Raw genomic sequence first — 25,705 nt, forward strand, 5'->3', positions numbered from 1 at the left:
ATGTAGATTCTACCGAGACAAACCGACCGGCTCAAAATTAGCCGTTACACTGTCATATTCATCTGCTTACATCGATTACTACATATTATATGTCAAAATTCCCGCCGCGTCTGTCTGGACGCGATAAACTCAAAAACTACCAAACAAATTTTTGATAAGGTTTTTACTAATAGACGAAGTGATACACGAGGAAGGTTTTAGTGTATAATACATTAATGTTTTGTATAAATTGGTTGAAATATGACGATGATTGTTGAAGATGTCAGAAAAAAACATGGGGCACGCATGACATGCCGACTGAGAGTTATATATACCGTGTAAACCGAAAGCCGACGGTAAATAGCCGAGGTGGTCCAGTGGTAAGAACGCGTGAATCTTAACCGATGATCGTAGGTTCAGACCCGGGCAAGCACCACTGAATTTTCATGTGCTTAATTTGTGATTATAATTCATCTCGTGCTTCAGTGAAGGAAAACATCGTGAGGAAACTTGCGTGTGTCTAATTTCACTGAAATTCTGCTACATATGTATTCCACCAACCCGCATTGGAGCAGCATGGTGGAATAAGCTCTAAACCTTCTCCTTAAAAATGGAGGGGAAGCCTTAGCCCAGCAGTGGGACATTCACAGGCTGTTACTTTGAAACCGATAGACTCATATGTAATACGATAAAATCGCTTTATATTGACCATTATTCTGCCCGTGCCAAGCCGGGAAGGGTAGCTAGTAAATTATATTTATTAATCAATATTTATTATAGACCATAAATATATTGAAGGCAAATAGCACTAATAAAATTTACTTAACGTCATTATTAACTAGAATTATAGAACAAGATTTACATCACTATAAAGCTTATCTAAACATCGATATCATTTTCAATTTAATTGCCCAATCTGCTGCCGAGAATCAAACCCGTGACCTTGTTACATTTATAATCGCAGATGCTCATAAACACATCACTTGCGTAACGATATTAATTTTCTATAACTTCTAATTATCGATATAATTCACAACACTAGCATACTCGAATTCGATTATTGACCTCATTATATCTTAATTGACATGGATGTAGGGTAACCATATAAATTATTTGAAAAGAGAACAAAAATAGTTTTGAAAATAGAACTTCTTTTTGATTGGCTAATTTGAAAGATAGAATAAAAAAACACGATTATTGTCTTTAATTATCCTTAATGAATACAATAAGCTTATCAAAAAGGTATCAATACGAGTTTCTTACCGCGTATGTCCCTTTTTTATATTATAGGTAGATGGATGAGCATATGGGCCACCTAATGGTAAGTGGTCACCAAAGCCTTAGACATTGGCATTATAACAAATGTTAACCATTGCTTACATGCCAATGCGCCACCAACTTTGGGAACTAAGATGTTATGTTCCTTTTTCCTGTAATTACACTGGCTCACTCACCCTTCAATTCCGGTTTGTAGGGTGAGTGAGACACAACAATACCAAGTACTGCTGTTTTGCGGTAGAATATCTGATGAGTGGGTGGTACCTGACCAGACGAGCTTGCACAAAGATCTACCACCAGTACACAAATCCCTACCAGTAAAAACTCCCCTCCCTCACACTCGGGCAGAAACTCTATAATACTGTATAATAAGGATCCACATACAATGTTTATATCGTAATACATATAACCATATTGGTGTACGCGCCAGTAAAGCTCACACTCGGCATGACTGGTATGCCCCACATCTTCAACAAACATCGTCATATTTCAACCAATTTACGCAAAACCTTAATAATTTTTTCACACAATCAATTCTTCCTTATGGGTCACTTCGTCCATTGGTGAAAACCGTACGAAAATCTGTTAAGTCGTTTTTGAGCTTATTACGTTCAAACCAATAGACGAAAGGACTTTATCTTATAAGTAAGCTTTTTGATTATTGTAATTAATATTTCTTACACTGTCAATATTTATGGTTAATTTACCATTAACCCCATGACGTCTGCCTTGCTGCTGTAAAAAAAAATATGACATTGAAAATCGACCCATCATATAAGTTTCATTTGTGATTATAATTCATCTCGTGCTTTACGGTGAAGGAAAACATCGTGAGGGAGCCTGCATGTGTCTGGTTTCACTGAAATTCTGCCACATGTGTATTCCACCAACCCGCATTGGAGCAGCGTGGTGGAATAAGCTCCAAACCTTCTCCTCAAAAAGAGGAGAGGAGGCCTTTAGCCCAGCAGTGGGACATTCACAGGCTGTTACGGTATATAAGTTTCATTTCGAAGAAACCTCATACCCCCAAGTATTCCAGACACGTGCCATACTAACGAATCATAACTTAGCTACGTGTGTATTTTAGCAACGTGTTTTAAATGAAATGTGTATCTTTAGAAACATTTCGAATTGCTAGCGATGCTCAAGGCAGCATGCTTAATGCATATTTAAATAAAGTCACACGGTATACGCAATATATTCGAGCCGGTTGGCGTGGTTGGTGGATGCTTGCCTTTCACGCCGAAGGTCGTGGGTTCGATTCCCACCCAGGACAGGCATTTGTGTGCATGAACATGTCTGTTTGTCCTCTGGGTGTAATTATCTATATAAGTATGTATTTACAAAAGAAAAGTAGTATATGTAGTATTTCAGTTGTCTGGTTTCCATAGCACAAGCTCTGTACAAGCTTAATTTGGAATCAGATGGCCGTGTGTGAAAAATGCCCCGGGATATTACTTACTACTTAATATAGTAAATAATTTTACGGCTAAACAGCAGTGCTTAGTATGGTTGTGTTGATGTTTGAAAGGCGAGTGAGCCATAATTACACGAGGGTTAACGTACCTGGAATAACAACAACCAGATAACAGCCAGATTTCAGGCCGGAAATATTGAAAATTCATTATATTAACATTGGCATGTCGGTGACGCGAAGCCTATCCGACGAGTCTACCCCCTAAAACCAGCGTAACGCGCCTAAAGAAGTTTTCGCTTCAATTATAGCACACCTTGCTATCACAGTCGATGTTAGTTATACTACAGACGAATACGTATTTCTTTCTTCCTTAAAATAGCCATAAAAAACAGAGACACCGTGTTTGAAGACCTGGTCAATTGTTTCATTTCTTTCAACATTGCCACACTGTACTGCACAGCGAGCCATAATAAACTCTATTCAAGAAGACTTAAAAGCTATTTTAATTTAACTAAACGTTTTTCCAATTTGGTATGTAGATTCAAGGAGAATAAAATCTCAGAGATTGATAGCCCAGTGGTTAGAAGCACCACTGACTTTCATATACTTATGTTTATAATTCATCTTATCTCATATTTACTTTTCATTTATTATAAATTAATTGTCGTAATTAATTTTAACAATGATAATTGAATTTAAAAATTATTCTACAAGTGTAAACTAAAACTAAAACGAAAACAAATTATTCATAACAAATCTATAGAACAAAACACGCCGTCTAAAAGCTTGTCTGTGACATTGCACCCAAGATGCTGGCATTATTTTACATTACCCTCTCTGCACCGCTAGACTCAGCCTTTAAGCTAAACAAGCGCCAGCTCTTGGGTCATCAAAAACGTGGACCAGTTTCTTTGAAAGATCTTTTATAATTTTTTTAGTTTTTTTTTTTTTTTTATTAAAGCTCAAATGTAAAATTGATATGCCAGATATCTGAAGGAAAAACTTATTTTTAAGTAAAAATATTATAAAAATGCTAGCTCCTCTACCTATACGAATAAACAAAATGGAAATGTCTGACTGTCCGAAAGATAACTTCTATCAGTACAGTAGTAACGGCCTGTTAATGTCCCACTGCTGGGCTAAGGCCTCCTCTCCGTTTTGAAGAGAAGGTTTGGAGCTTATTTCACCACGCTGCTCCAATGCGGATTGGTAGAATACACATGAGGCAGAATTTCAGCGAAATAAGACACATGCAGGTTTCCTCGCGATGTTTTCCTTCACCGTCAAGCACGAGATGAATTATAAACATAAATTAAGCACATGAAAATTCAGCGGTGCTTGCCCGGGTTTGAATCGGTTAAGATTCACGCGTTCTAACCACTAGGCCATCTCTACTATCTACTAATTTAAATATATATAATTCAAATAAGCATTATATACTTAGATTTTGAAGAGGCATATGTCTAGGATTCTTTGTATGTTACATGTATGTACATTTTAGAAGCACCTAACTCACTTTTCCCCGAGGTAAGTGATTTACCATAGTGATCGGCTGTTAAATTGAGAGCACTCAAGTTCTAAATATTCATAGAGCTAGTTCGACTTGCTGTAACTTGTTGGAATATACTTTTTTGACAATTCCAATCGATACCAAGAGATGGCGCTAAATCAAAATGGCGAATTGAAGGCATAAACGGATATTAAAAGATGATTTTAAGCTTCATACTTTTGAATTGATTACTTTTTCTTTTTTTCATCGTGCCTGTATTTACACTGGCTCACTCACCCTTCAAACCAGAACACAATAATACTAAGTACTGCTGTTTTGCGGTAGAATATCTGATGAGTCACTCAGTCATACCACGAAGTAAACCCGTGTACATAGACCGTTCGTCCATGCGTCTGTTACATATCTCGATATATATATATTTTTATCGAATGAATTTATAATTAAAGACAATAAATATCCTGACGGAATTCTAATGACCTGTAACTTGTTTCAGAGACCTGCAAGGCAATAACATCAGCATCATTTTCCAGAGTGACTTCCAGAACTTGAAGGAATTGAAGATTCTGTAAGTACGAGTTTTTTTTTACAATTAATAGGCCAACGTTTGACCGTTGACTTGCCTGATGTTAAGCATCGACACGGTCTAAGATATAGCACGCTTGCCTATAAGAAACCTGTTTACTCTGGATTTGAAGATACCAACATTGAGTTTCACATAATTCGCAATCTGAACACAGAATGCACTCGCAGACCCCGAGGTCCTGGGTTCAATCCCCACGTTGGACCTTTCTGTTGAAGAATCTCAGTAGCAGCCCGGAGTCTGAAAGCTTAGTCCTGCACTCAGGCAGATCCAATCCAATCTGAAACCGATCCATAGGATTATGAGAATGTGGCAATAGAGTGCGTTTGCATTTGCGCACACACTTGTGTACTATAATATGTCCTGCGCAGTTGACTAACATCTCTTGATGTTAGCCGCCTTGACAAAAATCAGTGACTTCTATTGGGCATATAAACAACGCAATTATGTACCCTATTGCAACCACAAAAGGAGTAAAGTCAAATAAACAACTCTTACCTTGAATCGAGTCGATGTTATTGGTCGAGATTGACTGCTATGGTTCATTATGGATATGCGAAATGGCTTATTGAATGTCCGCGAGCTTGCTATCGGAACTTTGGAAGTGAAATCAAAGTATATAAGTAGTTAAGTGTAACAGTGTCGTGTTATATATAGAGATGTATTAATCGAGAACTGTTCGTGGTGTACAATACAGCAGAGCTGTAGCGAATCGCGTGGGATATGTAAATCTAAGGTTCGTTTATCTTTACTCCTTCGATTGGAATGGTATACGAAAAATATAGTTCACTCAAACACAGGAGGCAATTTTAACTCGCGACCTTAAAAAACTGTATTTTATATAATTTTTTTTTTATTTACTATACCATGTTAAGTATTTTTTCTTTTTTTTCAGACAATTATCAGAAAATCAAATACATACGATCGAACGCGACGCATTCTTGGAGCTGAACGCACTCGAACGCTTGTGAGTACAATTATTAAATATTTTAAAAAGACGTTTTTACAAAGTTGTGCCGTCCTCTAACACATTTGCAACACAATCAAAACCGACCAATCGTGAACCACGAACCGAGTATTTCGTACGGGATGACTTTGTCGTGTTGTCATTTGTTTTTTTTTGTATTTAAATTTCAGGAAACTGAGCAATAATCGACTCGGCCACTTGCCTGATGGCCTTTTTGTGAGATTGAGGCATCTACAGCGTTTGTGAGTAGTTGGTTTGGGCTAACCCAGCCAATGGTGTGGTGCCCGCATTCTCACCCCCCCCCCTTCTCGTAAAATGCTGATGATTGAAATCTTACGAAGGTTTTTATAAGCTTGATATATATTTATAATTATTTTTATTACCGTAAAATCTTTTTAAGGTTAAATCTTCAGCATCTCATTGAATTCATAAATCAAATTTGAAATTTATTTTATATTTAATAATAATAAGACATAATAAAATATATATCAAATAGCCAATATTATATATATTTATTTACATCATTTGCATTTTAACAATTATTTAAATAAATAAATAATATACATATTCTTGGTTAAATACTATGTGAAATATATTATTTATTATATATGTGATATTTAAAAAAAAAAAGACTAATATATAAATTAATTAAAATTATATATTCAGTTTGAAATATATATAATATATTTGTATTTATTGTTTGTATATATATATATATATATATATATATATATATATATATATATATATATATATATATATATACAAACAATAAATACAAATCTTTATTATATGGTTATATATTTTAAAAAATTCAAATTTGATGTATGAATCAAACCAGTAGGTACCCGGCGCTTTGATCTCGTAACCATACCCCCTTAATTACCATTCGCCCAATCAGATTGACTGTTCGAAGATGACCACTTCAATTGACCACCATTCTAAAAATCTTTTTAAACTAGCTCGGATAAAGAATAGATTTCAACCAAAAGTTGAACTAAACAACTCTATTTTTGATTCAGCTTTTAGCGATTTAAAGCGCTTCCTATTCAACAGTGGATTTAAATCGACTAGAATTAACGAAGTAAGTTGATTTGTTAACGGTTTTATTGGCCAATTAGGCTTTTGAGTGTATTTTTGTTATAAATACTTTTTGGTATAAAACATTTTCTATTTTATTTATTTTCATAAAAATAAATTATACCTTTATTTGTTCATAAAATGTAATTAAATCAAATATATTTCTTCAAGTAACCTTTAAAATGAAGCGCTTTTAATCGTCACTATTTTAACTCTACCATCAAGATCTCAATAAGAACATATCTTTTAAAAAAATAATAATTAAAGATTCATTAAAAATTGCGACTTTAGTCATTAGTGAGTGAAAAAAAAAACACTCAAACTGTGATTCCAATTTCAAATCTAACGTTTAAAATGTTCATCTTCAATCGTCGATTAACGAATTGTAATTAAGGCACAGCTTCGCAGACTACTCGTTACCCTTGCTTAGCGGGTTTCATGTTCTTCATCATTATACCCAAATCTTACCCTTAATGGTTAAAACTATATCGTTTTGTGAACGACAAAAATAAACAACAAAACACCGATTTTAACAAGGCTTCTTTAATTTTGTAATAAAACGAGTAAAATTACCTAAAATCGATTAAGGTCTAGTGAGCGGTTCACAAGTCCACTAGGCCTAAGCGAAAATAAAACCATCATCACTTATTTTAAATTAACAAATGATTAATTAGAAAATCGTTCACAAAACGAAACATATTCGTATACAATATATTTTATTGTAATTTCTTCTAACAGTCATCCTCTAGCTAGGTTGCTCACCTTCAGGGCTTTCTATGGTGCAAGGTTGTACATACCCCCTACCCGGGGTACCATAGCTTTATGTGTATTGTAAATAAACTAGGTATAAGCTAGATATAATTTTTAGATTTATAATATAATACTATGATAATACACTTCATCCACGAAGACTATACATTTATTGATAGGCTTAGTGTACCATTTGGATACACTTATCATTACCCTTTTCTGATAAAGAATTCTTTTATAAATATAAACAAATAACTCTAAAATGTTTCAAAGTTTATTTAAACTTACGAGGTTATTTGTTTAGGGGTAGTTATAAAAACGTACAATATTTTGTTCTATATTTAATAAGGAGAGGTATAAAATCATGACATGCTTTACATCTGAAGAGCTGCAGAGCTGTTCTGCAAGAACTAACTTCATCAGCCGTGAAATTCAAATTAAATCGGCATTCTACAGAATATATTTCGGAGAGTGTGCTCAGGAACTGTTTAATTTGGTTCCCCCGTCACCTTTTACCACAGAACTGCGAGGCATCATAAAGATCTGCATCCGTACGTAGTTGACGTATTTAAGACTAACGAAACGATTTGCTTCCTCGTTTCTGATACGCACCACTAAAGTCTAAAATACCCTCCTGACCTCCGTTTTCCCCGCCACCTACAATATGGGTACCTTCAAGTCAAGAGTGAATAGGCATATTCTAGGCAAGCGCGCTCCACCTTAGACTGTATCTCACTTTCCATCAGGTGTGATAACAGTCAAGCGGTAGCCTATATATATACATATATATATATTTATATAAATGTTGATAACCGACTTATGATATACTGTTTTGATGCGTGTATTCTTGAAATGATATAAATATTTTCAATGTCACAACACGGAACGCGACCGTGATGTCAGAACGCGATACGCGACATTGGCCATAATAATTATAACATGTAAAGGATATAAGGATCAAAATAGCGTGTCGTTTTAAACATCACGAGTGAGATACTATGTTTTTTTACGCGAACAATATGAAATACACGATCAAAATATAACTCACAGTCATTGTGACTGACTTTTCCTCTACCAGAGGAAGTGACTTGGAGTTCTCTTTGTGCAAGTCCTGTGTAGGTACCACCCACTCATCATATATTCCACGCCAATACATTAATCTTGGTGTGTTCCAAGGTTGAGAGAATACGCATCGGACATAAGACCTTAGTTCCCAAGGTTCTTGGCGCATTTATATACCAGGTAGCCTATTTGCAAGTCTCTTTAAATAAATAAAAAAGTTTTTACATTCAGATTGAATGAACATCGACACAATAATTAATGATATTAAAACGAACGCATACTTCGTACAAGAGCCACACCGGACGGTAGTCCTATAATACGATTAACTAGCCCACAATAGAGTGAACGTGACTTTGGCACTAGTGATGGGATTAGTCGATATTGTTGTCGATATAAGCGTACCATTTGTTTCTTTGTGTATATATTTTTATTACAGGCTTATGTTTATTGAAATAATACTTATTTATTACATTTCTAAACGTACTTAGAGTATTTGTGAGTGAGAGCTATTCGAAAACTCGAATCGTTACTCTATATAAATATGTTCTTGATTATATAATGTACAAGTAAAACCAGGCTGAAGTCCTGTTTATACTATAGAAGTTGTATTATTGCAACGCCATCTAGTGAGAAGTTATAGAAAAATGGAAAGTAAATTTATAACAAATTACATACATGTATACCAACATTAATTTTTATATGACACGAGCTACTCGCCTCTTCTCTCTCTTCTCTCTCTCTTCTTATTACGTTTATTCGACCTCCGTTTCCTCCACCACCTACAATATGGGTACCTTCAAGTCTAGAGTGAATAGGCATCTTCTAGGCAAGCGCGCTCCATCTTAGACTGTATTATTACTTTCCATCGGGTGTCATAACAGTCAAGCGCTTGCTATATTAAAAAAAACTCTTGGTTTACGCGGCGCAGTCCAGTAAATCTCCCAGTCAGACAGACAGGCAGAGGCGGCGGGGATTTTGTTTTATATACAACTAAAAGCCAAAAAAATATGTATTTAAGTAAAAATATTAAATATTTAATATTATTGCAGTGCGTTCTAAATTATCTTTGATTATGTAATATTGTGTGAAAATAAAACATATTTGTTGCATTAGAATTAGGGTTTGCTATTTAACAAACTACTCGTTTCCCGCTATTTGGTCCGCGTGTGAACGCGAGGAAGATACATATTAGGACTCTATAGCCCTGACAACTATTTCATAATGATCGCTTGTGTAGTTAAACGTGAAATCGTAACAAACAAACAAACTCACTTTCGTATCTATCATATTATTAGCAATAATTTTATTACTACCAATAATTTTAGTTATAATACCAAAATTGATTCTTAAAATCAATATTAAAATATTATTTATTTATTTTAATAAGAACTTTAGTTATATCCATGTTACAGGATTCCGTTAATCTAATTACGACGCCCCTCGACTCGGATGTAGATTTAAAAACGAAACTATACACTATGTTAATCCAATCGGAAGATATTCAGAAGCTGATCGTTCCGACTTTGTTGGTAAAATTCACACGAAGTTACCCCTCCCATTTCTCCTTTTAAAGTTGAAATATCAAAAAACCTTATAGCGGATGCTTACGTTATAAAATAAATATATATTCCTAATTTCATGTACCTGCAATCAGTAGTTTTGTGTGTTCATAGTCAGTCAGGAGAAATTATTTTTAAAGTATAATTATTGAAAAAAAAAAACGTTTTCAGATACACTCTTTTGAAGGTTTTTAGCAAGCCTGTAAATATCCCACTGCTGGCTCAGGCCTGCCCCACTTTGAAAAGATTAGGAGCTTACTCCATCAGATTTCACCTCATGTTTGCCTTCACCATCGATCACGAGATGAATAAACAGAAATTAAAAACATGATAATTAAATGCTCGCTTTAAAAAAAAAGAGTACTATTATATACTTGTAATCACAGGCACAAGGGACATAACATCTTAGTTCCCAAGGTTGGTGGCGCGTTGGTGATGTAAGCGATGGTTAACATTTCTTACAATGCCATTTTCTATGGGTGTTGATGATCACTTACCATCAGGTGGCCCATATGCTCGTCCGCCTTCCTATTCTATAAAAAAAAACTATTTACCCCTCCAACTAAGTTCCCAGCTTGTGTTAGGCCAGCATTGAATCTACGACTTTTGCATCCCGTAAATCATTGCGCTATTGCCGCTTTATCCAACTCGGCTGCCTCGGTTTGTACAAACAATTTATCCACTAAGCCAGGACTAAGCCTGTATATCTGGTGGATTTAATTAAACACAAAATGCAGCCAAATTGGCAATGTATACATTGCTTTATTACGCCATAGAGTCTTAATGACTCGATCGATTGTAATATGGCGTATACAGGAGGTACGTGAGATACATATACAGATATATCTGTGTGTATCTGATGGTAAGTGGGAAACCCACTGTGGGGAAATATTAACAAACAGCTGTAACATTTATAAATAATAACGTACGTCGAGAAATTTTGACCATTTGTAAAAACCATTTATGAATTTTCAGGTTTTGAATTTTGTAGTTCTACTATTGTTTCTATTTTTTTATATTGTTAACAAAAAAAATTGGAGCAGCGTGGTGGAAAAAGCTCCAAACCTTCTCCTCAAATGGGAGAGGAGGTCTTAGCCCAGCAGTGGGACATTAACAGGCTGTTACTGTACTGTATATTGTTAACACTAAAGCTCACCAATAGCTACCCAAGTTCTTAACTATTTTTTATGTCATCATTATTTATGCTATATACAAATCTCAGACTAACAATAAACCCACGAACAAAAGAACAGTACATTATTAATATAATTTTATCGATATAATCAACACCGCACATCACTAACCCCAAACCTACTTAAGACACCATGTAACCTATGCTGACAGCATGATATATGCCCATGTGAACGGACAGACAAATTTTATTATGAGTGTTCATCTAATATTAAAAATGGGTCAAATCTGTATTGGAAAGTATATCAATATGCCTAAAGATTATTTTTTATTTGTTTGTCGTAATAGCTCAGTGGTTGGAATACGTGAATATTAGCAGATTAGTTTCCATCAAACATTACAAAAAATACTTATTTATTTGTATAGAATAAGATATATATATGACTGCCTCGTTGGTCTAGTGGCTCGATGTAAAAGCCGAAGACCCGGAGATCCTGGGTTCAATTGCCAGATCGGGTCAATACAAAGTTATTGGGTTTTTCTGTCAGAAAATTCTCAGTAGCAGCCCGGAGTCTGGAAGTTGGAAGTGTGTTTACTCCCGCGATTTGGAAAACACGTAAGTCCGTTGGTCCTGCGCTTGAACTCTTTTCGATCGTGTCGGATTGCCGTCCCGTCGGATTATGAGAGTTAGGGAATAGAGAGTGCACCTGCGTTTGCGTTGCGCACACACTTGTGCACTACAATATCTCCTGCGCAGTTGGCTAATCTCTCTTGAGATTGGCCGCCGTGGCCGAAATCGGTCTGGAGGACATTATTATTATTATATGATATATTTCAATTCAAAGTTTGATTATTTAAAAGATATTTTCTTCAATAAACCTTAAACTCATTTCACACTTTAAAAAATCTGAATTAAAAAAAAAAAACAAAACATTACAGTGTTTCTATAGTGAAGTTACTTTTCTATAGCACTGGTTGAGAACAAACGAAGCGCCATTTTGTTACGTACACTCCAGTACAATATATACTATAAACCTGTTTACGATCATCTTTATATGGAATTCTTCGTAGCACGAAGTCTGAACGTTGAAAGGTACGTGGTGGTATCTTAGTCGCCTGTCTGGGGGTACCATATAATCATCGGATACTCGACCGCCAAACAGCGATATTATTGTTGTGTTCCGGTTTGAAGGGTGAGAGAGCCATAACTAGACTCAAGGGACATAACATATTAGAACCCGAGGTTGGTGGCGCATTGGCGTTGTCAGGTTAATATTTCTTACAGTGCCAATGTCTATGGATGGTGGTACATACCATCAGGTGGCCTATTTGTCCGTCTTACTATTTAATAAAAAGTGCACTCTCCCGTGCCTTAGATAGCACGTAAAAGCCGTTGGTCCTGCGCCGGAACTCTTTCCGGTCGTATCGGATGGGAGTGAGAGAATAGCGAGTGCACCTGTGTTTGCGCATACACCTGTGCACTATAAAATGTCCTGCGCAGTTGGCTATGATAAGATTGGAATATAATACATATATATAATACATACATATGTACATAATTCTATACTTTTTTTATAGCTTTCACCCGCGGCTTCACCGTGTAATAGGGTTGGTATTTCCCCTGACAACGTGTTTGCCAAATATCATAATAACCAGTTGAGTAGTTAAAAAAGGCGTTACAAATAAACATAACTTTCATATTTATAACATAAGTTATAATACTTGGGCGACTGAGCTTTGTCCGGCTTTAATAATTATAAAAAAATTGTTTTATTTCCAGAAAAGATGTATCTTATTAGAAACAAAAACTAATCTAAATACAAAATGTCAGTCAATCATTTGAGCCTTTATCGAGGTACACGAATTTACATCCATAATTGGAAAATGCTAAAACGAGAAGAGATCCCCTTGTGGGAAATTCAGAGACTTTTTTTTTATAGAATAGGAAGATGGACGAGCATATGGGCCACCTGATGGTAAGTGGTCACCAAACGCCCTTAGACATTGGCATTGTAAGAAATGTCAACCATCGCTTATAGCCAATGCGCCTTGCCTATGCCTTTAATTACACTGGCTCACTCACCCTTCAAACCGGAACACAACAATATCAAGTATTGCTGTTTTGCGGTAGAATATCTGATGAGTGGGTGGTACCTACCCAGACTGGCGACTTAGAGCTTGCACAAAGCCCTACCACCAGTGCAGACTCGGGTTAAGACATTTGTCTCATAATAATAATCACTTATACAGAGATTAATATACAAAATGTTTAGTTTACACAGAATCATGCTTTATATAAATTAAAGTTTTTATTCGTTTCAAACTACACTATCACTTATATATTACTTACATAACTTAGATATGTATTTTATTGAATAAAATAAACAGCTAGCTTTTTTTAAGCAATCAAATTTCAACATTCAATGTTTATATAAAAAGAGAAGCAAATAAAAAGAAGAAAAGAAAATTGTAGCCATTACAACAATTTTTGTCGAGCATCAAGACAGTATCTGTACTCGGTACATATGTTATGTTGTTTAATATATGTACATTATATGTGCCTTTTCAAATATATAAATAAATAAATAGGTACACTGTAAAATAGAATGTACTATATCATTTTAGAATTACTTACTGGTTTGTCTGATATTGTTGTGTTCCGGTCATATAACATCTCAATTCCCAAGGTTGGTATCGAATTTGTGAGCATTGGTGACCACTTACCATTAGGTGGCCCATTTGCTCGTCCGCCTACCCATTCTATCATAATATTCAGCCCACATTAATCCACTGGACATTGGCCTCATCACAGGCGCGCCAATTATACCGGTCCTGTGCTAATCGCACCATAATCGCATCACCCATTCTATAAAAAAAATGTAGTGTGTGTATTTAATCTGATAGTGCGTGTAGGTCTCGCAACGAGTGCTCAAAGGGAAATTCTTCAAAGAGCTCGTATACCCTTTATACACGACTTTACTATTATTCGAGTAAATTATTCATCACTTCACAAAGTTATCCATTGTGGAAATATATAAAAGGGGAAAAAAATCTGTTTCTATAGAACACGTCTTTTGAAAATTACGTCGAGTTATATAATTCATTATATGAGTTGTGACATAGTGATAACAACTTTTAATCTTAACTGATGACTTGGGGTTCTAAAGTTATAACTAACCCCGCTCCCCATATTCAAACATCCAATTTTGTTATATACAGTAACAGTAACAGCCTGTTAATGTCCCACTGCTGCGCTAAGGCCTCCTCTCCCTTTGGAGGAGAAGGTTTGGAGCTTATTCCACCACGCTGCTCTATCGCGGGTTGGTAGAATACACATGTGGCAGAATTTCAATGAAATTAGACACATGCAGGTTTCCTTACGATGTTTTCCTACACCGTCAAGCACGAGATGAATTATAAATACAAGTTAAGCACATGAAAATTCAGTGGTGCTTGTCCGGGTTTGTACCCACGATCATCGGTTAAGATTCACGCGTTCTAACCACTAGGCCATCTGTCTTGTAAGCACACGGTTGTAATACACAAATCAAATCCTTTCATTTGATACCTCACTCGGATATATTCGTGTACTATCGCTATTTCATCCCCTCTTCCACCTCCTATAACTATTAAACGGCTGAATCAATTTTCTTCGAACATAGCCTAAAACACTCTTGACTAAGAAATATTAAATACGTTCGAGAGCTACGATCTCATGTAGACAGACAAACAGAGATACAGACACACGCGTCAAACTTATAATAACCATCGTTTTGCGTCGGGGGTTAAAAATAAAAAAAATCAAATAAGCCCCGACTCAAAAAAATAACGAAAAATAAACAATCAATTGTGTGTGGTTGGCGTTTTAACTTTACATAGTAATATTTCAATACAAGCGTCGTCATGGAGACCGCTGTGTCAACTCGATCGGACCTGTGTAAGGTAAGACCTTTCTCAAGTAGGAAATGAGCTGATGATCTTCAAACGTCTGAACAGATCATAATTTATAGCTAAGAACCATCTCGATTACATCAGGTTTCAATTATAAAAAAACGCATCAAAATTATTCGTTTGGTAGCTACGATACCACAGATAGATATAACGCCCCTCTTTTTACGTCAGAGATTAAAAAATTCCGCTAAGTTTCTTTAAACGTAACGTCTATCGCCTTTGACCAGCATGAAAACATCTTGTGACTTAACAAAGATGTACAACGCACACATTCATATGTTTTATTATACAAGAGCGATCCAAATACTTCCGGTTCAAGCAGCTTCCGTTACATTATGTATGTCAACGTAGGAACATGGCCGCGCATAATATTATTGTGTATATGTCTTTCGATATCATAAGCCAAAACACAAACACACATAAAAATTGATCATAAATATTCTATATCAATAAAAATATAGCCGAGATGGCTCAGTGGTAAGAACGCGTGAATCTTAACCGATGATCGTGGGTTCAAACTCGGCAAGCACCACTGAATTTTCATGTGCTTAATTTGTGATTATAATTCATCTCGTGCTTGACGGTGAAGGAAAACATCGTGAGGAAACCTGCATGTGTCTTAATTTCACTGAAATTCTGCCTCATGTGTATTCCACCAACCCGTATTGGAGCAGCCTGGTGGAATAAGCTCCAAACCTTCTCCTCAAAAAGATAGAGGAGGCTTTTAGCCCAGCAGTGGGACATTAACAGCTCATACACTCGGTCTGGATACTGGTAGAAAGTTCAAATTTTGAGGATATGATTGGCATTTTGATTAAGGTGTAGGGTTTGTAGAGAACTTAAGGATTAGGATTCAAGCAGAACGATAGGAGCTTGGCTCTCCACAATTTATTCACAGACCAAGCAATATGCACTAGTCTCGGCGTTACTTTAAATGAAAACATTTTTGTGGCATTTAATGTTCCTGTTTTTATATAAAAGAATATATATATTATAGACGTATTGTTTCTGCAGTGGCAACCCTAACAAAGATGAAAATTTAAGGTGAAAATTTCTTGTTTCATTCGAAAGAATGAGGAGGGAAGAATTCTCCCATGGGTATAACTTCGAGTTCTATTGCTTCGGAATTATTCATAGAGCACACGCTTTTTACATAAGGTTGTGTAATTCAGTAAAGGCGTTTGAAGTCCAGATGGCCCAGAAAGACTGCTGGTTCAAATCCAGGCAGTTATACTAATTTTATTTTTATAATTTATATTTCAAAAAACAAGTAATAAACGCATATCTTTAAATAAACGTCATAAGTAAATTTTAAATAAAAGTTAAATTATAAGTAAAGTATTCTAGAAGTGCAGTTTCGTCATGACAAAATTTTTAATTAAAGGGGGAAAAACCCGCTTTCATTTGACAACTACATCTAATTGGACACATTTAAGGTTTCACTTAAATTCGGCTAGCGAACACTTAGCGAGACCGCTGGTCTAACAGGGGAATATTCGATCTTTCTATACAGTAACAGCCTGTTAATGTCCCACTGCTGGGCTAAGGCCTCCTCTCCCTTTTGAGGAGAAGGTTTGGAGCTTATTCCACCACGCTGCTCTAATGCGAGTTGGTAGAATACACATGTGGCAGGATTTCAATGAAATTAGACACATGCAGGTTTCCTCACGATGTTTTCCTTCACCGTCAAGCATGAGATGAATTATAAACACAAATTAAGCACATGAAAATTCAGTGGTGCTTGCCCGGGTTTGAACCCACGATCATCGGTTAAGATTCACGCGTTCGAACCACTGGGCCATCTCGGCTTCTATATTAATACATAAAACGTTATATATCGTAATAAAGCTTCAACTCAAAGATTTTCTCCGACATCTTCAACAATCACTGTCGTTGAGCCAATTTATGCAAAACTCTAATGAACTATATACCTAAACTTTTCTAATGAATCACTCAATCCAATAGTGCAAACCGCATGAAAATCCACTCAGTAGTTTTTGAGATTATCGTATACAAACAGACAGGAGAGGGACTTTGTTTTATAATGCAAAAAATTATTAAACAAGCGAAGTTATTGTATAAATTACTTGTTACTTCAACGTGAAGCGAACACCGTCAGAGAATTTAATTAATTATTGTAATAAATTGTATTTCATTCGTACAAACGTATCGACAATTTTATTACAAGATTTATTTACCATACCTTCTAAAATATTTTACATAACAAAAGTAGAAAATTCTCGAAAGGTTTTTGCAAACGCGCTACAATGGGGGATTTGATTTGATTTAGAAATGCGAAAAGCTCTAACGAATTTGGTGAAAATTGAATTATTAAAATACAGATAATATTTAGTTTGAAGAGATTTTGTTTGTTTTTTTTTTTTTTACATAACATAGAAAGCGAAGGCAAATGGGTATCTTGAAGTAAATTGGTCAACACCATAGACATGACATAGACACTGTAAGAAATATTCCATCCCTTACATCGTCAATGCGTCACCAAACTTGAAAGGTAAGGTACTATGTATCTTGTGCCTGAAGTTCCACTGTCTCACTCACCTTTTAAACCGCAACAACAACCGATAGAGTATTTGAATGGATGATGTATGTTCTCAGATAACCTTCCACACGAATCATTACCACCAATGTTGGCACAGGTGTTATGTGAAAAGCCATCAAATCAAATCAGTTCAGTGGCTTAACCCTGATAATGACACAGATACATTTATAATATTAGTATAAATTAAATTTAGCGTAAAATTATATTATTTATTGTAAATAAGAAAAGCATACTTACATTATTCATTAATAGGACAAATGCTCACACACTACGGTCTATTCCAACCACAAGAGATGTAAAGACAAATAAACAACGTTGATCTTGGATCGACGCGATATCATTGGTCGAAATCTTGTATAATCTGTGGTTTTCACTATGCATTAAAGAAATAATATCGTTTTGAATGTTCGCGAAGTTTTAATCGGAACTTTTGAATATGATCAAAGTGTAAATAAGTAGTTAAGTGTAACAGTGTTGTGTTATATATAGAGATATAGTAATCGAGAACTCGTTGTATTTTTTTATAGAATAGGAAGGCGGACGAGCATATGGACCACCTGATGGTAAGTGGTCACCAACGTCCTTAGACATTGGCATTGTAAGAAATGTCAACCATCGCTTACATATCCAATGCGCCACCAACCTTGGGAACTGAGATTATATCCCTTGTGCCTGTAATTACACTGGCTCACTCACCCTTCAAACCGGAACACGACAATACCAAGTACTGCTGTTTTGCTGTAGAATATCTGATGAGTTGGTGGTACCTAACCAGACGAGCTTGCACCAATACAGACAGCAATACAGCAGAGCTGTTAGCGAATCGTATGGAATATGTAAATCTAAAGCTTGTTTATATATACTTCTTCGATTGGAATAAATTATACAAAGTTCAATCATCCATTCCATTATATAATAAAATTACACGTATATAAGACGGAGCAATAGGTTACCTTAAATATTAACGGCTGAAGCAACATCAGAGCTGTCTTTATAGACGGCACATGAATTTTAAAGGCATATCGATTTGTACAGACATTGAGAAAACAGTACGGTCGGCAAAAGAAGTAGATAATTACATTTTTTAAGTGATATTTTTATTGATGCTGTTTTTTAAAACTTTAATGGAGAACTAACGGAGTTTATCATAAAGAAATCACTTATGTTTTGCACGAACAAATAGTACACATTTTTTGTGTTTATATCTCTTGACGCGATGTCCACACACTTGGAGTATCTTGTCTATAATTAGTACTGTTATTTTAATGTGCAATATTTATTACAATGCAACATCACAATCTAAGATTCCGTATTAAAACAATCATGTAATTACTGTAAAGTAACTTCAGCACTTCTTGAATCTTCTTAGTACAGTTTGACGTTTAAAAGAGTTACTACAGGGCTCGTCAGATCATTGAAAAACCATACATAGTCTGGGTAGGTACCACCCACTCATCAGATATTCTACCGCAAAACAGCAGTACTTGGTATTGTTGTGTTCCGGTTTGAAGGGTGAGTGAGCCAGTGTAATTACAGGCACAAGGGACATAACATCTTAGTTCCCAAGGTTGGTGGCGCATTGGTGATGTAAGCGATGGTTAACATTTCTTACAATGCCAATGTCTAAGGGCGTTTGGTGACCACTTAGCATCAGGTGGCCCATATGCTCGTCCGCCTTCCTATTCTATAAAAAAAAAATACATACACCCTATTGCAATCGAACGAATAATGAAGAAACTTTGGATGTAGATGCGATTCGCTAACAGCTCTGCTGTATTGTGCACTACAAGCAGTTCTCGATTAATAAATATCTATTTATATCACATATATAAGCCGAGATGGCCTAGTGGTTAGAACGCGTCAATCTTAACTGACGATCAAGCGCCACTGAATTTTCACGTGCTTAATTTGTGATTATAATTCATTCCGTGCTCGACGGTGAAGGAAAACATCGCGAGGAAACCTGCATGTGTCTAATTTCATTGAAATTATGCCACATGTGTATTCTACCAACCCGCATTGGAGCAGCGTGATGGAATAATCTCCAAACCTTCTCCTCAAAAGGGAGAGGAGGCGTTAGCCCAGCAGTGGGACATTCACAGGCTGTTACTGTACTGTATTTATATTACGACACTATTACGCTTAACTACTTATATACACTTTAATTTAACTTCCAATATTCCGATTACAAATTTGCGGACACTAAAAACGTCATTTTCTCGCGATGTCAAAGTTGTTTTTTTTGTCTTTAGTGCTCTTGTGGTTGGAATATGCTGTCGGTACCAAAACTTGACGTGGAATTCTCAGGGCAGCGGTCCATTCTGTAAGACTTCACTTCATTACTCACTTGTGAAATATTATTCTATGTTTCTCATTCTTGAAATGTTATAATTTTTACATTTTTAAACCGATATTGTAAAGCAATTTTTTGTAATTTTTTTTTTAATGCAATGATAGTTGCCAGTATTTCTGAACTTAATTAAAGGTTTTAAAATATGACAACTAATCAATCGTTCTCTTATAAATACTCTATGGTAATCTAAAGACTATATCAATTCTTAAGTCACTATCGTGTTCTAGTTTGTAATATACAAACATATATATATAACTTAAAGTATTTATCTACTATAATACATCGAAGTCCACAAAAGGTCGCTTATTAAAACAAAACGCGCGGAAAATTAACTCCGACATCTTGTATTTAGTGTCAAATGAAGCCGTGAAAAATTCGAAATACGAACTTAGAAAAATACTAATAATTCCACCCCCGAAGTCGTCGTCCAAAAAGGTTTCTTATGTCTCAAGTGGCCTTAAAAACAAACTGCCGGGCATAATAGACGTTGAGATTGTTCCACAGCGTGATTTTTTTCAACAGGCAACATTTTATGGCTCATTAGTACGCCCTTTAACAGTGTCGGTTTAATTAAAATTTGTAACGGTTTATTTTTTAGTGTCGCTCGTACCGATTTCTTTTTTCAAATTAATTTTTCACTCTAAATAAAAAATATATTTTTCGAAATATTACTACAAGTATCATATTTTTTTGATTGTAATGATCTAATTTGCAATTTACTATTCTTAATTTAAAATTATACGTTATAACCTATTGAAATATTTCTTAATCATAAATCATAAATAAACCATTGATTTATTAGAAATATGTATATATTTTCAACAAAATTGTGTTTTTGTTTCTAATAAATATATTTCCACATTAATCTGACTTTATCCTCGTGTGGACACGGCTTTATCCAACTAAATTGGCATTTTCAAATCCCTACGACACGGCTCCGCAAAATGGCGGATTTCGCGCCAAAACAATAGCTTATTGACATTTCGTTTTATGACGTTTGCGTTGTTTATTTTTTATTGCAGTGGATTCTAAGTGCTTCTGCCTGTAAATCATAATATTTTGCTATTCTACCTTTCTCATTAATTTTGAAATAAATTAAAATGCATACGGAAGATATTTATTAGAAATGTATATTAACTTACAAGTTATATTAAAAACAGAATAAAATATAAATAGAAAATATTCATATTGTTTGCAATAAAAAAAAAGTTATACAACATGTTAACAAGTAGTCTATGGTTTATTTTTCATAGTTTTATATATTTAATTTTCTTTCTTGTTTGTAAATTTAACATGTGTTTTTATTATTTATTAATCCGAGGATATTTAAATTGCTGTACTCTTTATTTTGTGTATATTTTATTGTACTTCATTATTCGTAAACTACCTCGTTGGTCTAGTGGCTAGAAGGCCGCAGACCCCGACGGATTCAAATCCCAGATCGGGCCATTTCAAAGTTATTGGATTTTCTATCGAAGAATCTCAAAAGCAGCCCGTAGTTTTGAAGTTGGAAGTGTTCACACTCCCGTGCCTCGGAAAGCACGTAAAGCCGTTGGTCCGGCGCTAGAACTCTTTTAGTCGTGTTGGATTGTCGCTCCTCGAAATATGAGAATAAGGGAATATACAGGGCCTTTGTGTTCGCGCAGACACTTGTGCACAATAGTGCACATATAATAATATGTTTTGCGCAGTTGGCTAATCTCAATAAATTGGCCGCGGTTGCCAAAATCGAAGTCGATATGGCCTAGTGTTTAGAACGCGTAGATCTTAACCGATGATCGTGGATTCAAACCCGGGCAACCACCACTGAATTTTCGTGTGCTTAATTTGTGTATATAATTCATCTCGTGCTTGACTATGAAGGAAAACATCGTGAGGAAACCTGCATGTGTCAAATTTCACTGAAGTTCTGCCACATGTGTATTCCACCATCCCGCATTGGACCAGCATGGTGGAATTAGCTACAAACCTTCTCCTAAAAAAAAAAAGCAGAGGAGACCTTAGCCCAGCAGTGGGACATTTACAGGCTGTTACCGTACTGTACTGTGCCAAAATTTCGCCTTTCGAAGTTCGCCTTTGCACATTATAACATATTAAAAAATTGAAACGAACAAACGTTATTTCCGTTTTATTAATTATAGACGTTTAGTATTACAATAACAAATACACATTGTTTAAATAATATGATATATTAGCTTACGGTAAACAAATGAATTTGTTTAAGAGAAATGCTATGAAATTTCATCTTGAACTTTCACGTAGCTTGCAACATTGTATTTTTAAATATACTTAACGGTTTAATATAAAATAAGTCGACTCAGAGTTTTAAACGATTATAGTTTATATGAAAATTCGTACAAGTAACTATTTCGAAATAGGAGTACTTTTTACTTGGTACAAGCAAGTAAGCAGTAAATATTGTTTTGTTCTGGTTTTTAGGGTGAATGCGCCAGTGTAACAACAGGCGCAGGGGATATGTCTTAGCTTATTTATTTCTTATTTTGAACAAATTATACATATCATAAACAATATAGACGATATTAACTGCAATAGTATAATACTGTGTCGTAACTATAACGCCCTCCAATTCGACAGCACATTTATTTATTATTTGTTCATTGCGAACATAACAATCAAATATCATTTAATTTAACAAAATATAATATATACATACATCTAAATATATATACTAAAAATGTTTGTAAAGTGTATAATAAGGAAGGGATGAGGTAGGCAGGAAAAACAAGTTATTAGTTCCCAAGGTTGGTGGCATATTGGTGATTTAAGGGATGGTTAATATTTCTTACATCCCAATGTCTATGGGCGGTGGTGCCACTTAACATTAGGTGGTCAATTTGTTCGTCCGCCTACCTATTCTATAAATTGGCAGACGGTATAATACAAACTTTACGGGCCGGTTGGCGTGGTAGGTAGACACTAAGGTTGTGGATTCGATTCCCACCCAGGACAGACATTTGTGTGCATTAAGATGTCTGTTCGTCCTGAGTCTATCTGAGTATATGGGTGTAATTATCTATAGACATGACAAGCGTCAATTTCACGTACTTGTTTAATATATTAAGTTTTTTTTATTTTTTTATTGTTGAACCAACAATTTTCTATCTGACTTAAATTTGTGTATTAAGATTATTGTAAAGTATAATAACAGCCTGTGAATGTCACACTACTGGGCTAAGGCCTCCGCTCCTTTTTTTGAGGAGTAGGTTCGGCGCATTCCCCAACGATGCTCCAATGCGGGTCGGTGGAATACAAATTCCGTCACCGTCAAGCACGAGTTGAATTATTAACATTTTTTTATATATTATAAACTTTTTAATGTAGATTGCGCGTTCGGATTTTGTAGATTTAGCATACTTAAAGATTATATGGAGATGAATTTCAATAAGCTTAGATTAGCATATTTTGAAATTCATATACATTATATTTTATATGATGTTTATTACTTATGTTCATACTGTCAATGTTAAATATATTCTATATTTAAATCGCTTTCAAAGTTAATATATTAATAACGCCATTTTTGAGATTTCTTTGATTTCACTAACTATAACTCGAATTAGTAACAATCGAAGGAGTAAAGAAAAACAAACCTTATATTAACGTATACCACGCGATTCGCTAACAGCTCTGCGATATTATGCACCACAAACATATCGATTAATATATCTCTATTTATAATACAACATTATTCCACTTAAATACTCATAAATACTTTAATTTTACTTCCAAAGTTCCAATCACAACTTCGCCGAATGAATACGCCCTTGTTCACGAATCCATAATAAATATCATAGACAATTTCGACCAATGATATCGCGTCAATGCAAGGTCAAAGTTGTTTATTTGTCTTTCTCTTATGCCTGGAATAGGCTAGATATGTGTATACCTCTATGATTGCCAATTCTAGTTTTTAATAGCATTGAATTAAGGTCGAATTTCGAACATCTGGTTGTCTTATTATCTGAAAAAATGTAAAAGAATTTAACGAAAACTAAAATTTTATTTATTTCGTCAATCAAAGTACAACCCACAAAGATCCAAAAACATTTCTGTATAGGACATCACAGAGCATTCCACTCAAAGACGGAGCTCATTAAGCTCACCGACATCCGGAGTCAAGATGGCGCTCCATCCGGTACCGCTCAGTTGACGTCTGACTGCCTTCCGGTGCGGACGTGCGGAACGTTATTTCAGTTAAATTGAGGTTTCCATTATGAATTAGGTATCTTTTGTTTATCTGTGATGATATTTTTATCTAAATACTATTCTAAATATTTTAAATTCATTTAAAATACTAGCACTGTAATAAATAACCATCCCTTACATCGTTAAAGCCACCAACATTAAGAACTAAAATGTAATGTCCTCCATGCATATATTAAGACACTGAAATAAAAAATAAAGCAGGGATTAGGTCTCTTCTCCTGAGACGAGACGAATATAAATTGATAAATTATTATCTTAATCCTATTTAACAAGATTATGGTGAAAAATAAATAAATACAGTTATAATATAAAAGTTATATCACCTAAAACATTTAAATCTTTTTTAAACCCTGGCAACCTCATCTAATGAGTAATTAATATCATCGCTACACCACTCTCGTCCGCCATTTCGCGGCGTTCCACAAAATGGCGCTCCGCGTATGCCATTAGTCTTAATTAATTTAATTAATTATTGCAAGGTGTCGTCAAAATTGAATCATTTCTTGAGAAGTTATATTATCGTATGTTAATGATATTCTATAACATGTCATATAGTTTTATTATTCGAAACTATTTCGTTTTTAATTATGAAAATGATCTTTTTTGATTCAACCTTTTTTTAAATTAATGATCATTTTCACTTAAAACGAATCACGACTACACTGGGAATTAAACGATTGACTGCAGGCCGTTTTAAATATTTAAAAAAATTATGTAAAAATATTTTATGAAAATTAACACCGAGTTTCCTTTTTCGGAACTTATCCGGTTTGTGTTTCTTTCCGAACCGGTTAATCTAGGTGTCAAAATATTACCGCCAAAAAGTATATCTAACGCTAAAAACATAAAGGATAAAATTGAATAAAGATTTTGAATTTAAACTAACTAGATTCGACTTATGAAAAATAAAACGTAACACCAACTGAAATAAAAAAAAAACTATAAAAATGCCTATGCTATGGGACGGAATAGTGCCGAAATTAACTAAAAAGCGCAGTTTTGAGCTCTTTATTGAAATGTCTTTGCTTCATTGTAAGGTGTTTCAATGTTTAACATTTGGCAAAGAAATTTTACATTATTCCATCAAATTTTACGCTTATAAAACGTCAATACAAGAAATAAAATACATACCCAGAATTTAAACCAGAACCTTCAAGTAAGAATTTAACCTAACTTTTGAGACCGAGATGACCTAGTGGTTAGAACACGTGAATCCTTACCGATGAATACGGGTTCAAGCCCAAGCAGGCACCATCGAATTTTCATGTGCTTAATTTGAGTTTATTATTTATCTCGTGTTA

At 34.9% G+C, this 25,705-nt stretch overlaps 1 protein-coding gene across 1 annotated transcript in view; it reads left to right on the forward strand.

Annotated features, from left to right (window-relative positions):
• The window catches only part of LOC126779439 (protein slit), a 127,357-nt gene that overhangs the window by 74,446 nt on the left and 27,206 nt on the right, over nucleotides 1-25,705 (forward strand). The window contains exons 3-5 of the mRNA XM_050503367.1: nucleotides 4,678-4,749; nucleotides 5,660-5,731; nucleotides 5,902-5,973. Of these exons, the coding sequence (XP_050359324.1) occupies nucleotides 4,678-4,749; nucleotides 5,660-5,731; nucleotides 5,902-5,973 (216 nt within the window). The remainder of the gene's footprint in view (nucleotides 1-4,677; nucleotides 4,750-5,659; nucleotides 5,732-5,901; nucleotides 5,974-25,705) is intronic.

Source organism: Nymphalis io, chromosome 29 (assembly GCF_905147045.1).
Source record: "Nymphalis io chromosome 29, ilAglIoxx1.1, whole genome shotgun sequence".
Taxonomy (NCBI): Eukaryota; Metazoa; Arthropoda; class Insecta; order Lepidoptera; family Nymphalidae; genus Nymphalis; species Nymphalis io.